General features: G+C 42.5%; 1 protein-coding gene across 3 annotated transcripts; it reads left to right on the forward strand.

Annotated features, from left to right (window-relative positions):
* The first annotated feature begins 8,822 nt into the window (after positions 1–8,822).
* Positions 8,823–13,735, forward strand: LOC142378917 (uncharacterized). Of its 3 annotated transcripts, XR_012769635.1 has the most exons (7): positions 8,823–9,346; positions 10,070–10,288; positions 10,391–10,462; positions 11,937–12,027; positions 12,128–12,203; positions 12,292–12,756; positions 13,379–13,735. XR_012769635.1 is itself a non-coding variant. In XM_075463907.1 (6 exons), the coding sequence occupies exons 1-6, from the start codon at positions 9,059–9,061 to the stop codon at positions 12,539–12,541; spliced, it is 996 nt and encodes a 331-aa protein (XP_075320022.1). In that variant the 5' UTR covers positions 8,823–9,058; the 3' UTR covers positions 12,542–13,353. The 3 variants fall into 3 exon arrangements, 2 of the variants coding, with proteins under 2 accessions (XP_075320022.1, XP_075320023.1); XM_075463907.1 differs by lacking the exon at positions 13,379–13,735 and having other exon boundaries at positions 12,292–13,353; XM_075463908.1 differs by lacking the exons at positions 10,391–10,462; positions 13,379–13,735 and having other exon boundaries at positions 8,830–9,346; positions 12,292–13,352.

The following is a 13,735-nucleotide window of genomic DNA, read 5'->3' on the forward strand; positions in this document are numbered from 1 at the left end:
GGGGCAACTCTCTGTGTGTTCTGTAAAATGACTTTACTCTTTAGTTTCAGCTCCTCACATACGCTATCGTAAACAGATTCCAAATCATCATTTGTTGTGCTTGGGGGTTTGATTACTGGCCCAACACTTGCCCCCCCAAAATGTTGGCCCACTAGTTTCCCTCTTGCTGGGTGGTGGTTTTACAGGCAGCCCCACCTGCTGGCTGAGGTATTACTGACTTTGGACAATCAGCACGTGTGTGGCCAGAAGCATAACAGAGGAAACAGAGATGGTTAGACCGACAATGAAAACGAGTATTGTGCCCCCTGTCTCCACACACTTCACATGGCAGCGAGGTTCGCACTCTGTTCCTGGGGCCCCCCTGTGATTGGCGTCCCGGTCTGTCATAGTACTGAGCCTGCTGAGGTCCCTGTCTGAGAATGTTCTCCAACATGCTAAGAATACGGTCCAGAGGCTCTGCAAGCTCCTGAGCCAACTGGCATAAAGCTGGGCCTGTGTTTACATCACTGGCAGGCTTACCAGTAGGTAATGAAGAATGGAGGCCTGGACTAACGTCCTGCCGCAGCACAGCTACAGCAGTGGTGCTCATAGTCTGAGAAAAGTGCCTTTTATCCCGCCAATGTTCAACCAGTTTCTCATGGACCTCAGCAGCAGTCCACTGTTGCAGAGGCTTGCACCTGAAAATCAGGGACAGTTCAGAATCAGGACAGTGTCTGATAAACATAGTAGTGAGTTCACGTGACGGATCATCCATTGTCTTATTCTGTCTTTTCAGACAGTCTTCAGTCACTTCCATAGCCTTGTTCAACCTGAGCCAGTACTCAAAAGGGTCCTCACTAGGGAATGGCAGGGTGGAATAAAAATCAGCCAATGGCATGATGGAGTAAACTGTGTCACTGAAATGTTGTTTTAATATGTCAAAAATGGGACCTGGCCCGTCAGACAGAACAAGAAAGGGGTTACTGCGGACGCCTACTCTAACCACCTCCCTCGCCTTCCCCATTAGCCTGTTCATGACTTCTTCAGCCTGCTCCATTACAGGTATCGCCTGCTTCCTGAGATATGTCATGACCACTGTCTCCCATTCATGGACTGTATAAGCGTCCATGCCGTTCCCCTTAAAGCATACAGGCTCTCTGACATCCGACTTCACTACCCAATTCACGAGAGAAGGGTCTGCCCCCCTCGATCCAGATGCGTTACTAGCAACATTCGTACTTGTGCCACTACTAAGCTGTGATGCAATGCAGGAAGCAATACTCTCTCCTACTGACATTCCAATTTCTTTAGCTATGCTAGCAATAACATGAACTGAAGAATTGCTCACATTTTCGCCAGGTAAATCGTGCCCAACACAGCCAATTTGGGGTGAGGCAGCAAAAGCATCATCAGTATTTGAAATGTCCTCGAGATTCGGCATAGGGGTGGACGTGATGGGTGGAGACCGGAACCTCGCCCTACCCACAGGTGTTATAGGAGTGTACATGGACGCACCTCTCCCCCTACCAACACCAGCACCGAAGTCCATGGTTAGTACGGCAGGCACAGGAAAGACAGAATAAGAAATAAAAATCAAAAGTGTCTGAATATATGCACCTATATATATATATATATATATATATATAAATTAAATCATGTGACAAGCAAAACTTGTAAATGAAACCAACTCAAATAAAGTAACAGAAAATAGCAGTCATATGATCAAAATCACTGATAATGATGACAAAAAAAATTGAGACTGAAGGCACACAGCCAACAATCCAACAAAAACAATTAAAACGCACCAAAATGAGTTGAAATAAACAAAAACAAATAAAATAATGCTCAAATCACTCACAGGTGACAAAATGTCAAAACCTCACTTCAGTATGGGAAAACAGTGAAGAAATTTACCCCTGCTGTCACATGAAAAAAAAAAACTCCCGCCCACCTGCTGGCGAAAGGGTGACACTGCACCAAACAAACAATGGCGCGCTTCAATGACGCAGCTGCAACCATGGTAGTTTTCCCCGGGAAACGATGATCACTCTCCCGACGTGAAGAATCCTGGAGTATGGTCGCGGCACCATTGTAACCGTTGTGTTAAGCTTTTTTGAAGAAGGAACGACACTATTAACTTCAGGACTGGACTTTTATTGCCTGAATAATGATAAAGCATACGACTGGTCAGCTCACGGTCAAGCACAGCACTCGTTCGGCACAGCATGGGCTCAATCCTCGTGCACTGGCTTGTGTACACAACAACAGGTAAAAATAAATATATAAACAAAAACACATGTACCTGAATAATGATAAAGCATACGACTGGTCATCTCACGGTCAAGCACAGCACTCGTTCGGCACAGCTTAATGAGAGAAAGTTAGCAAGTTTAGCTTAGCCTTCGAGCCAAGATCGCTAACAAACATTACATTACAAGATAAAAACACATTTAGTCAAATGCAATGTTGTCGCCATCTTACTGAGCATGATATACAAATAATAATAATGCTAACTGCATTATTACATTAAATACAGTTTCCGTATAACGCTGTGCTTTGTGTAACAACCTTACCATGGGCTCAATCCTCGTGCACTGGCACTGCGCATGTATCGCAGCCCATATTTATGTACTAAGGAGAGCCCTGCCACAGCCCTTTTACAGACAGCCGTTCCACTTCCTATTCGCCCCATTATAAAAAATTTGGCTGCAGTTCAGTTGATTTTCTCTGGGGGCGCTGGCGAGCGAGTGCAGAATGACCATTTTCCATAGGGCTGGCGCTAATAACTAAAAAAATGTCCCCGCTAGCGGCTGAAACCTGAAAATAATACTGTGATTTCTGACAGAGGGATGTGGATTTATATCGAAAGTACAATAACCTGGGAGTTATAGCTTTCTGTTTTCTTACAGGTCTGACATTTGCGAGTCAGTATCCGCTAGCATCTAGCTAATGGAATCTGAAGAACGCACGGCTGATTACGACCGGCTGCTTTACGGCACTCATCCACTGTGCCAGAGTGCTAACCTGGTGCCGCTAACAACAACCAAAGCTAAACCAGAGGCTAGTCAGAGAGTATGTATAAGGGCTGTGCTGAAATCTGTAACTATTTGAGCTAACCCCTCTCTACTAGCTCAGCGCTAGGACTGACCATGCCGTAAAGTGATGCCACATGCGTGACGTCACTCGGGATGCAATACTGACAATAAATGTGTATTTTAAACAAATCTAGTGAGTCTAAAAAATCAAACCAAGTGCCGTTTGAAAGGATAATTTATCCTGCCTTTAGGAAAATTAAAATGAAAAAATATAAAAAATTCTATCAAAAGCAATGGCTGCATCTAAGGTGGATTTCATAGTACCACCATAGAGTTCGGCGTGCTCTGCACTGCTTCGTTGGCGCCCCTAGAGTGCAGTACCACCCGGAAATAGCCGCCAGTTTTCCCTCTCCTCATAATGGAGACTCTCTGGCCCTGCCGACCAGTGAGCATCCAAGATACATGAACAACAGCAAATATGATTGGCAGTCACCGTGGAAGTGGAATCAACACTTTACACCCGTTACATCTGCACAGCATCGAGTTTGATGACTTCGTATCTAGTCCCGCTCAGATGGCTCTGGAAGGAGACAGCTCGGATGAAGATTTTGGGCCTTCTCTTCGTCTGAGGTGTGTTTCTCTTTTTTCTTGGGGAAAAGGCTGCATTGGTTGAAGAACAGTGTCTTGACAAATAGTACTACTACAACAATTATGTGAGTAAATCACACAAGTGTTATATTGAACTGGGACCGATATTTCATGCTAACCAAATGTAAAAATAACGTTATCTAAGAGTATACTTCTGATAGATAATGCTTAAAAATGTAAAAAACGTTTAAAATGCTGTTATTTTATTAACTTACCTGTAATTGTTCTTGACGAGTAATTGAGGTTAACGGAGCTGCGTCTCTTGTTTGGAACTCTGGCGTCTCCGTGACCCACGTGACTTCCGCATTCCTTTCTTTCTATAGAAGTCTATGGGAGTGTCGCCACTCTCTTTTTACACCACTCTGCTGTCACTCATCTGTCTTTTGTCCGTTTCAGTTCCCGTCACAAAAACCGAAGAATAATGCTGTTTTAGAGGAGTGAAATGTACAGTAGTCACCCACATGCAACTTTGTGTATGTGAGAGAGATGTTTTGAACTGACAGCATTTGTGAAAAAGTAAAAAGGTTTTAAAAAAGGAAATAAAATGCTGGATTTTCTCACATGCTGTGTGTGTTTGAGAGCATTTTGTCTATGTACAGTAAAATTGGTTAGGAGTTTTTTTTTTAATTACATGTTTAATTAAGTGTTTGAACATGGTGTGACTGGTGAAATGTATATACAGTACCTTACCAAATCAGGGAATTGTGTGCAAGGGTGTTGGACAAATACTTGGCCCCCCATGAACACTGTGGCCCCTTAATGGCCCCTTACTCAGAAATATCCTAGATCCGCCACTGTGCATAAATAATAGAAGATTGTATTTTATAGACAAAAGATTGTGATTGCTGACATTTATTCATCAAACACGTGCTGCCACCATGACCAGAAAAGGGAGAAGATGTATTAAAATGACAAAAGCAGCTTCACAGAGCACCCGCTAACTAATTTACACCAGGACCAGTATCTTTAGCGCCCCTAGTGGCAATAACCACTGGTCCGTGCCAGAGACCATGGTCCCAGGACAGACCACGGTTTCGGCTACAACCCCCTCTCGCACTTATTACACTAATTACAATTGAAGTGTTATTAGATTGTGGGTTTGGGCTGTCATCGTGAAATTAGCATAGTGGTAGAACACGTGTGTCATGGTGCGTTCTTGGAAGTCGGAATTTCGACAATCCAGTTGAACGAATTTGCTGGAACGCCTCCAGAGGTTGGACTTTGGTTTTCCAGCAGCAGCAGCAGCAGCAGCAGCAGCAGCAGCAGCAGCAGCTTCCAAACGGATGCTTAAAGGACCATTTCGGTCGTCTACAACATCCAGCTGTATTGCCCAATCTACCCATGATTTAGCCATAGCAAAGACGCAAAAAAATGTCATCCGACCCTGACAGTGTTGCTTGCACGGAGATTTCGGACTGACAACATAGCCATGGGGGCATGGATTTATATTGTGTTTTAAACGTCTTAACGTGCTCCAAAAATCACCCCAAAAATATGCAAAATCGACAGACACCTTACAACACTATACTGTAGTGTGAATGACCCAAAACGAGTGAAAAGGTGTTTAAAACATTGTGTAAGTGCTTGCAGCCACATACCGTTTTGTTTACATCTCCGTCTTCCGGAAGTCCAAACAAGTCCATCCGTCGAGCAAGCGCATATCCCTCACGAAAACTTGAGTTTTGCCGACAGAAACGTATTCCAGCATTTTATTTTTTCAATTCATACATTATGGACCATGTAAGATGTAAGGTCATGTGCCCATTAGCTGTACACTTGAAACTTGAATCCTAGCTTGTCTGCGCATGCGCATGATTCTTGCCGAGGCAGAGAGGAGGACCCTGTCATTCAGTGATGATCGAAGAGAGTGACTCCAGACAGCGTGAAAATGGTTCGAGTTTGTGCGATGCCCAATTGTGGCAATCGAATGCGGAAATATAAGGGTCTGAGCTTTCACCGTTTGCCCCTCTACGAGCCCGAAATATTGCCTTTGTGGCTGGTAGTTCTCCAGCTTGACATGCAGACTCCGTTTGTAGAACTGCAATCAAAGGACTACCGAGTGTGTGGCGAACACGTCGACAACGATGACTTCTTTCCAACAACAAGTGAAACATGTCGACTTCGTGTGAAGAAAAATGCTGTTCCAAGACCTGTGGTAATATCATCTGCTAATTTATTTTTTCCGTCTTGGTTTGAGCTTGGAAGGCTTACAGATGTCATGCTAGCAGCTATGGTTTGAATAGGACAGCTAGTTGTGGCTGTGTGTTTCTTTCTATCTCGGCAACTTGTTAGCCTTCCCAGAGGAGAATGTTCGTTGACCCATCGCCCCAACCCAACAGAAATGTGTCTGTGTTTTGTACTATCTGAAGATGGTGGATTTCGTTTTTATTATCTGAAATATGCCACTGCATAAAAAAAATGCGCGAACAGTTGGTCATTTGGGTACTATACGTAATGTTTATAGTTACCTATGACAAATAGCAGCTACTTTGAATTGTTTACGTGTCGTCCTCAACCCTGATTTAGTTAACGTCTAACCTCCTAGCCATACATTTTACTAAATGAAATGCATACGCTGAATTCACTTTTCCTTGTGCATATTATGAGTTTCGATGAGGACTTTTACGGGCTCGTCCCAGATCAAGGAAGTGACGTCAACGCAGCTTTTGCAGCAGAGAAGCTATTAGGCTTGTGTTGATAATAATAAACTCCTGGACTATGTACAAACTTCCAAATGCATGGTTTTGTGAGTACAGACCATATTTGTACTACTGTAGAAGTTTGGTGTCATGGCAAGGGATTTTTAGTGTGGTAATTTTGGAGATACTGCCAGGGTCCGTTAGCGCTTGTAGCCATTCGGGGTAACTCGGCAGATGTTCGGCCAAGATCGGAAAAACTTCGGCTGGGGCTGGATGTCACGGTTCAAATGACCCTAATCTACTCCGAACCATCCCTTTAATGTATGAGTACTTTTTATCTATTTTAAATCATTGTAAACAAACAAAACTATTTGAAGAACTCACTTTACACTTTTTAAATAGTAATTGTGTGGTATTTATATACATTAAATAAAAGGAGAACTCCGGGGCATTTGAAACGCAATCCCATTGCTAGAGGTGGTCAAATACTGACAGTAGGACACAGACTGGTGCAAATCGGCGCTCCCTGTGCGGCGATTGCGCTGTTTGCGCAGCCTGACATGCTAGCCAAATACGTGGTGGCCAAGGGGCAAATTCTAAACCTTCCACGTAAAACAACAACTTGCACACTGCAGAAACGTCACACCACTTTATAAACCATCCGACAATAAAGTCACAAGCCTTACCATCAAAACTATATGCATGGTTCTCACATTACTGGCATGGGGACGTTACAAAACAACTTTATAAACAGCATGTCACTTACCTGTTGTTGGTATGCGCGCGCATGTGAAAGCCCAAAAGAGTCAATAGACGATACTCCCATATACGAAGCAATTATCTTCTCTAGAACAGCCATGATAAACTATTTAAAACATTACAACAATATTACTGGGCATGAAACAACATGAAGTAATGCTAACCTAGCAGTATATGGTATTGTTGTTGCACCACAGATTCTATAATAGTACAGATTCGCCTCTCACGGTGCATTTCCGGTTTCCAACGAGGTGATTTTGGTTGCAGTTCCACCCTCTTTCCACGTGGGGCGCTCAATTTTGGAGACCAGAATGAATGGAGTCCACTGGAGCTATACGCCCTAGCGTGCCCTTATCTCAAGATATAATTTTTTCTCTAGTAATTCGAATGTTGTGTTCAAAAGAGGATGTTTAGAAAATACCCATGGCTGAGTTTTAGATTTTTAGAGCCACTCATTTGCTTAAAAAAAAGGATTTGAAGTGTATATGACGTCATACATAGCTTATGACCGGAGATGCCGCTTTACGGCAACAATCCTGCTTGTTGTTGGTCTCAAAGGCAGCAGCGTTTTCAAGGAAGAGCTGTAGTAAGAGAGAATCTGTGGTAACATCACAGATTCTTAGGCTGTGGTAACATAAGCGGAAAAAATCCATCTTAATTCTGTTGTTACTTGGTATGGAGCCAGCCGTCAAGCGGTGCCTCTGGTCGTAAGTCATTCTTTCGCCGGTCATTAGCACAATGCTAGCGCGTTGTGGACAACAAGAAGCCAACCTGTAAGAAATCAAAGGGATATATGTACTCGTTCAGTAGATTTTTGACTTGAAACCCATGTTGATTTCTCAGAAACTACATTCAAATCTGAGCGCTCTTGAGGAGACTTAGGTGAAACTGACCATTTGTAGCATCTAGCTCTATAGGGCACCATTCATTCTGGTCTCCACCGACGCGCCCAGTGGAATTCTGGTGGAACTGCAGCCAAAAAGCCGGTACAATGGGGCTTAAAGGACAAGACCGTTTTTTTGACATTGGGCCCTTGATTTCACATTATAACATGATGTTCTACTCAACCCTGCTTGTTGTTGGTAATTTGGAGCTGTTCCGAAGATTTTCGAGAGGCGTCTGGCTGCTCTCTTGAGATATTCGGCCATGAAACGGTTTCCTATGGGCAACGTTATACAGGCACAAACTATGCTTTTTATAATTTATTAATTACTGTACACTAGCACTGATAACGTGGAGGTGCGTCGCTTACTTAAAAAAATCCGGGTTACTGTAATTTTGATTTTTTGTCGTAAAGTGGGTGTTACTGACGTCATCGTCGTGCTACTACCACAGACAGCCCACAGACCTGCTGCCTATTTATTCATTCGGCTAAAATTCAAAATTACAGTAACCCGGATTTTTTTAAGTAAGCGACGCACCTCCACGTTATCAGTGCTAGTGTACAGTAATTAATAAATTATAAACAGCGTAGTTTGTGCCTGTATAACGTTGCCCATAGGAAACCGTTTCATGGCCGAATATCTCAAGAGAGCAGCCGCCTCTCGAATATCTTCGGAACAGCTCCAAATTACCAACAACAAGCAGGGGTGAATAGAACATCATGTTATAATATGAAATCAAGGGCCCAATGTAAAAAAAACGGTCTTGTCCTTTAATAGTGAGTGGCAAGGCTGTTAGATATAATGGCTGTGGTTGCACTGATTTGAAAACGAATACAAGTCTCGTTCCGGTTGTGAAATCACGTGAGAGTTTCGTTGCATGGATCCGAGTGTTTCCCAATATAAATGTATATAAAGTTACAGAGGTGTAATTGGTCGGATTTGAGTTGATTAATGACATTTACAATTTTTATGGTACCACAAAATAATTGATATTGATCAATGCTTTCATTTCTGTGGATCTCACAAGTCTTGCGCTGAAGTCACGTGAGTTTAGTTGCAGGAAGTAGGAACTTCACCGGCAGCGAAGCAAAACGGGGGTTGGTAAAGCCACAAAATGGTGCGGGAATGCATTTTCCCACACTGTGGCAACAAAATGCGCAGAAATAGAGGCCTGAGCTTTCACCGGCTGCCTCTCAGGCACGGTGACAATGAGAAGCTGCGAATGTGGATGCTGGTGCTCCATCTCGACATGAATACTTCGCTGGACACCCTCCGAAGCAGAGACTACCGCGTCTGCAGCGAGCATTTCGTGGAGGACGATTTTACCTCGTCAAGTGGCAGTCACAGATTCCTGAAGAGAAACGCTATTCCAAACGCTAAGAGCCTTGGGGACAACGCCATGGTAATGTCAAATGTTTATTGATCTTTGGGTGGGGAAGGCGATGATTGCAAGGTGCTTTTGTTTGCTATTTGACGTGTTCAGTAGGTGATTGTTAGTCAAGTCCTTAGACTGTATGATCATCGAATAAAACCAAACTTTGTGCTCTATTTATAGCATTTTACAGCACAAGCAAAGTGAGTAACAATGCCTTCCAATTTGTAAAACACGTTAGGAGGTATGGTTTTTGGCTTGAGAATGGCTGTAAGTTGTTATCATGGGTGAAATATGTGGGAAATGTGTCGCAAAAAATATTTACACAAGAGAGAACTGAGATATCAGTAGGTTGTTGTGTAGCCCAGGGGTTCCCAAACTTTACCATGACAAGGCCCCCCATATACTGGTAGATTCCAGACACGGCCCCCTGCCCTGACATGGGTTGTTCACCCCCTTTCACAACCATAGTCTGTGTGTCAGTGCCCCACTGGTATATATAAAAATAACAGTAATAGTAGTAATGCTCAGAGATGCTCAGATGCAATATATTATTGTAATGATGAGGATATTTTAGCTTTTTTGTTTATTTTGTTATACATTAATTATTATTTTTTTGTTTTTGTTTTGCCATACTTTTCCTTCCAAATTGCTGCGGCCCCCCTAGCACCCCTTCGCGGCCCCCACTTTGAAAACCACTGGTGTAGCCCACTGTCTTGTCACTCCATCCTCTTTTTTGTTTCTCATCTTTAGAGGAGTGGTGAGTTTCCCACTGTTTCAGGACCAGAATTAGCTGCATGCCCACAGTCTACACCAATGAAGGCTACACACGGGCCCAGGACATCAGGAATATCCAACTTCCAAGACAGTCTGACTCTACTTCTCACAAGTCCGGAACATTCCACTACACAGACTAGGCGATCGCTTTCTGGGATGTACCTAGCAAGACCTCCTTCTTGCAAGCAAACAGTGGTAAGTCTGCCATGGTTTCATCCCGTTTCCAAACCCATAATGTGTAAATGGACTCATTGTCATTGATCTCATAAATAAGCGTGTGTGCATTTTATATTCAAGGATCCCAGTGCCACAACATCAACACAGGGTTTGATGGTCCCCAAGTCCCCAAGACTTGTTTGCCAACATTTGGTTACTTACTTTTCTCTCAATAAAAATTGTGTGTAAAAATGTGTGCAATTTAATTTATGTGTTTCCATTATTGAAGTATTATTTTAAAGATAATGTGTCTTCAGTTTTACACGCAGAGAGACTGAACATTTGGTTCCTTATTTTTTTCTAAAACAGCTTCGTCTTAGTTGGGTTGGAAGGTGAGCGTTTGTGAACAACTATCCTTAGATCTCTCAAGATTCTCAATTCTTTTAGTTGTCACTAACATCTGGACATGTTTTGTTTAAAACTATTTCATTACAGCCTTAGCTTTACACAGCTTTGTTTCTTGCTGAAAGATAAAGCATTGTCCCCATCTCAGATATTTTGCAGACTCCAACAGGTACTGCACTGCTCTTGTGATGTGCCATTTTATTTTTTTGCATGTACTTGTGGGGTGCTATTGTTACTTCCTTAGTTTTAATTTTTTTTAAATGCCCAATAAAATGGCAAAAACAATTGATTGACTATACTGAACGTAATGCTCTAAAAATAATACATACATAATGTAAAAGAAAAAAAGTATCTTGCTTGGCTGAGGATTTCCTATTGTTATGCAGTGTTCCATTTTCATAGCGCTTGTAACTGCCATGAACTCATCTGATTGATTGCGTCCATCCCCACTTTTTGGGCCTGTAGAACTAGTGTAACCAAAGATTTTCCTAATTGACCGTCTCTGGTGTAACATTCAGCTTCAGCGCTGAACTCTCGCGTGAATTCGGAACGAGACTTGCATTCGCTTTCAAATCAATGCAACAATACCATATACTGCTTGGTTAGCATTACTACATGTTGTTACATGGCCAGTAATATTGTTGTAATGTTTTAAATACTTGAACGCAGTTTTTCTAGAGAAGATAATTGCTTCGTATATGGGAGTATCGTCCATTGACTCTTTTGGGCTTTCACATGCGCGCATACCAACAACAGGTAAGTGACGGGCTGTTTATAAAGTTGTTTTGTAACGTCCCCATGCCAGTAATGTGAGAACCATGCATATGGTTTTGATGGTAAGGCTTGTGATTTTATTGTCGGATGGTTTATAAAGTGGTGTGACGTTTCTGCAGTGTGCAAGTTGTTGTTTTACGTGGAAAGTTTAGAATTTGCCCCTTGGCCACCACGTATTTGGCTAGCATGACAGGCTGCGCAAACAGCACAATCGCCGCACAGGGAGCGCCGATTTGCACCAGTCTGTGTCCTACTGTCAGTATTTGACAACCTCTAGCAATGGGATTGCGTTTCAAATGCCCCGGAGTGGTCCTTTAAATAAAGTAAATTTAGGCTGTTTGATTTTATGTTAGAAAACAGAGCAGTTTTTGTTTTCTCTCATGCATATTAAAGTGATGTAATAAGCTCAACATTTCCACCCCAGAAATCATTATTTTTAATTATAAATGTTAAACAGCAGCCTGTTTCCACTCCACTTTCTGATGGGTTTCTGTTCCTCGTCTTTAAGGAGCTCCAGAAAAAGAACGCCACTTGTCAAAGATTACCACGCCAAGAAGAGCAGACGAGATCAACGCAGTCAGAAAACAAAGAAAATAGAGGTGAGTCAACCTCACACTAGTCCCACTCTGGCAAAAAGAGGCGACTCGTCTACAGGAAAAGTTACTTTTGAAAGTAACTGTTGGAAATGATTTCACACAGTTCAAGCAGATGAGGATGAAGAATTCAACACCTCACTGAGCGTGGGTGATGGACACTACATGGTGGATTTAAGAAGGTACGTACATGTAAGTCCTACGATCTTTAACATATAACCTCGAATTGCACAATATTTCCTCCGTTCCTGACAGATTTTTCTCCTTCAGCTCCTCGGAGTTGATCGTCGATGAAGAGTGCATCCTGGAGCTCTTCAAGAAATGCCGGAAATGCAACCGACAGTGCACAGTCAGAAAAAATGTCACAGGACTAAAGCTCGTCGTTAATCAGACGTGCTGCTTCTGTCAGCATCACTTTCGATGGACCAACCTGCCAGACGAGGACTATGACAAAGACGATAGTGACTCCCAGATCAACGGGCAGAATGTGGCGATGTCGCCAAGCAGCAATACAAGTTGAAAGGTTCAAGTTAAACGCAGCGGATGAAGCAGCTGGACTTAAGTTCTGCTGCTTTTCTCTGGATTACAACGGAACCATAAGTGCCTCATTTGCTGATGAATCCACACAAAGAGGAACCATTCCATGAGTCTTTGAGTGTGGTTACCTCGTCTCATGATGGCTGTCTTAGTCATCACTTGTATACTAAGATCATGGAGAAGGATTCGTGCTGGCAGGTAAAGCAGTTACTTAAGTCACTGAGTGAATTAAAATTTCTCCCGCGTTTCTGGATTTGCTTTGATCTAAACAAGCTTTACTTCTGCCTGATGGTTAAGGAGTGTTTTTACAAAACTACGCTCATACGACATTGACAGATTATTGTAAATGCAATGAAAGCTTCCAGAAGAAAACAGACTATTTTGCCTCTCCCAGATGTTTCCTCCTTTTATGTATCCTTTTCTTTGTCCCAGTTAGCAACACGATGAATAAACTTTAAGCAGTTTAAATAGTTGCTTATGACTGATCATTTCCAGGTTAACAAACGACTCCATCATCATCGTGTGTTGGGCTAAGGTGGCAGTGATTGTATTGACTGCAGTAGATTTCTCACACTTAAAGTGTGGTCCTCATTCTTAAAGACTTTCCCAATTCCCCGTCCTGCTTATGTACGAGTGTAGCAAAAGCTAGGGACGGTAGATTATTTGGATTAAAAGATGCTGAACAGATATGAACATTTTCATGGGCACCCATTACCACCTGTGGAATGAATCTTATACATTTCACAATTTGATAGAGATGTAAATGGAACCAGTCACATGAACCATGACCATTTAAAAATAAATTGAATTTGGTTTCCAGATAATCTCTCTTTGGTGGTTGGAACAGCGTTCATCCCCTCATCCCGGCCTGTTCAGGCAGATGGCTGCTTTACCTGGTTCTGCTGGAGGGTTCTTCCTCCTCTAAAGGGAGTGGGATTTTATTTCCCTCCCAGTTGATGCCGAGTGCCTTCTCAAAAGGAAACGTTAGGTTTCTTTGTCAAGTAGTCTTGGTGAACTTTGTGCTGTATGAATAGAACTGTTTTAAGGCCAGCTACAACTTAACTTCCTGGAAGTAAAAATGTATCCTTTTGTTTTGTCAACCATAAATCTTAAAACACTAAATAAATTTGTACCTCATGCAATTCACTGACACATTGAAACTGCAGTAAAGAGTGAG

The sequence above is a fragment of the Odontesthes bonariensis genome, chromosome 4 (assembly GCF_027942865.1).
Source record: "Odontesthes bonariensis isolate fOdoBon6 chromosome 4, fOdoBon6.hap1, whole genome shotgun sequence".
NCBI lineage: Eukaryota > Metazoa > Chordata > Actinopteri > Atheriniformes > Atherinopsidae > Odontesthes > Odontesthes bonariensis.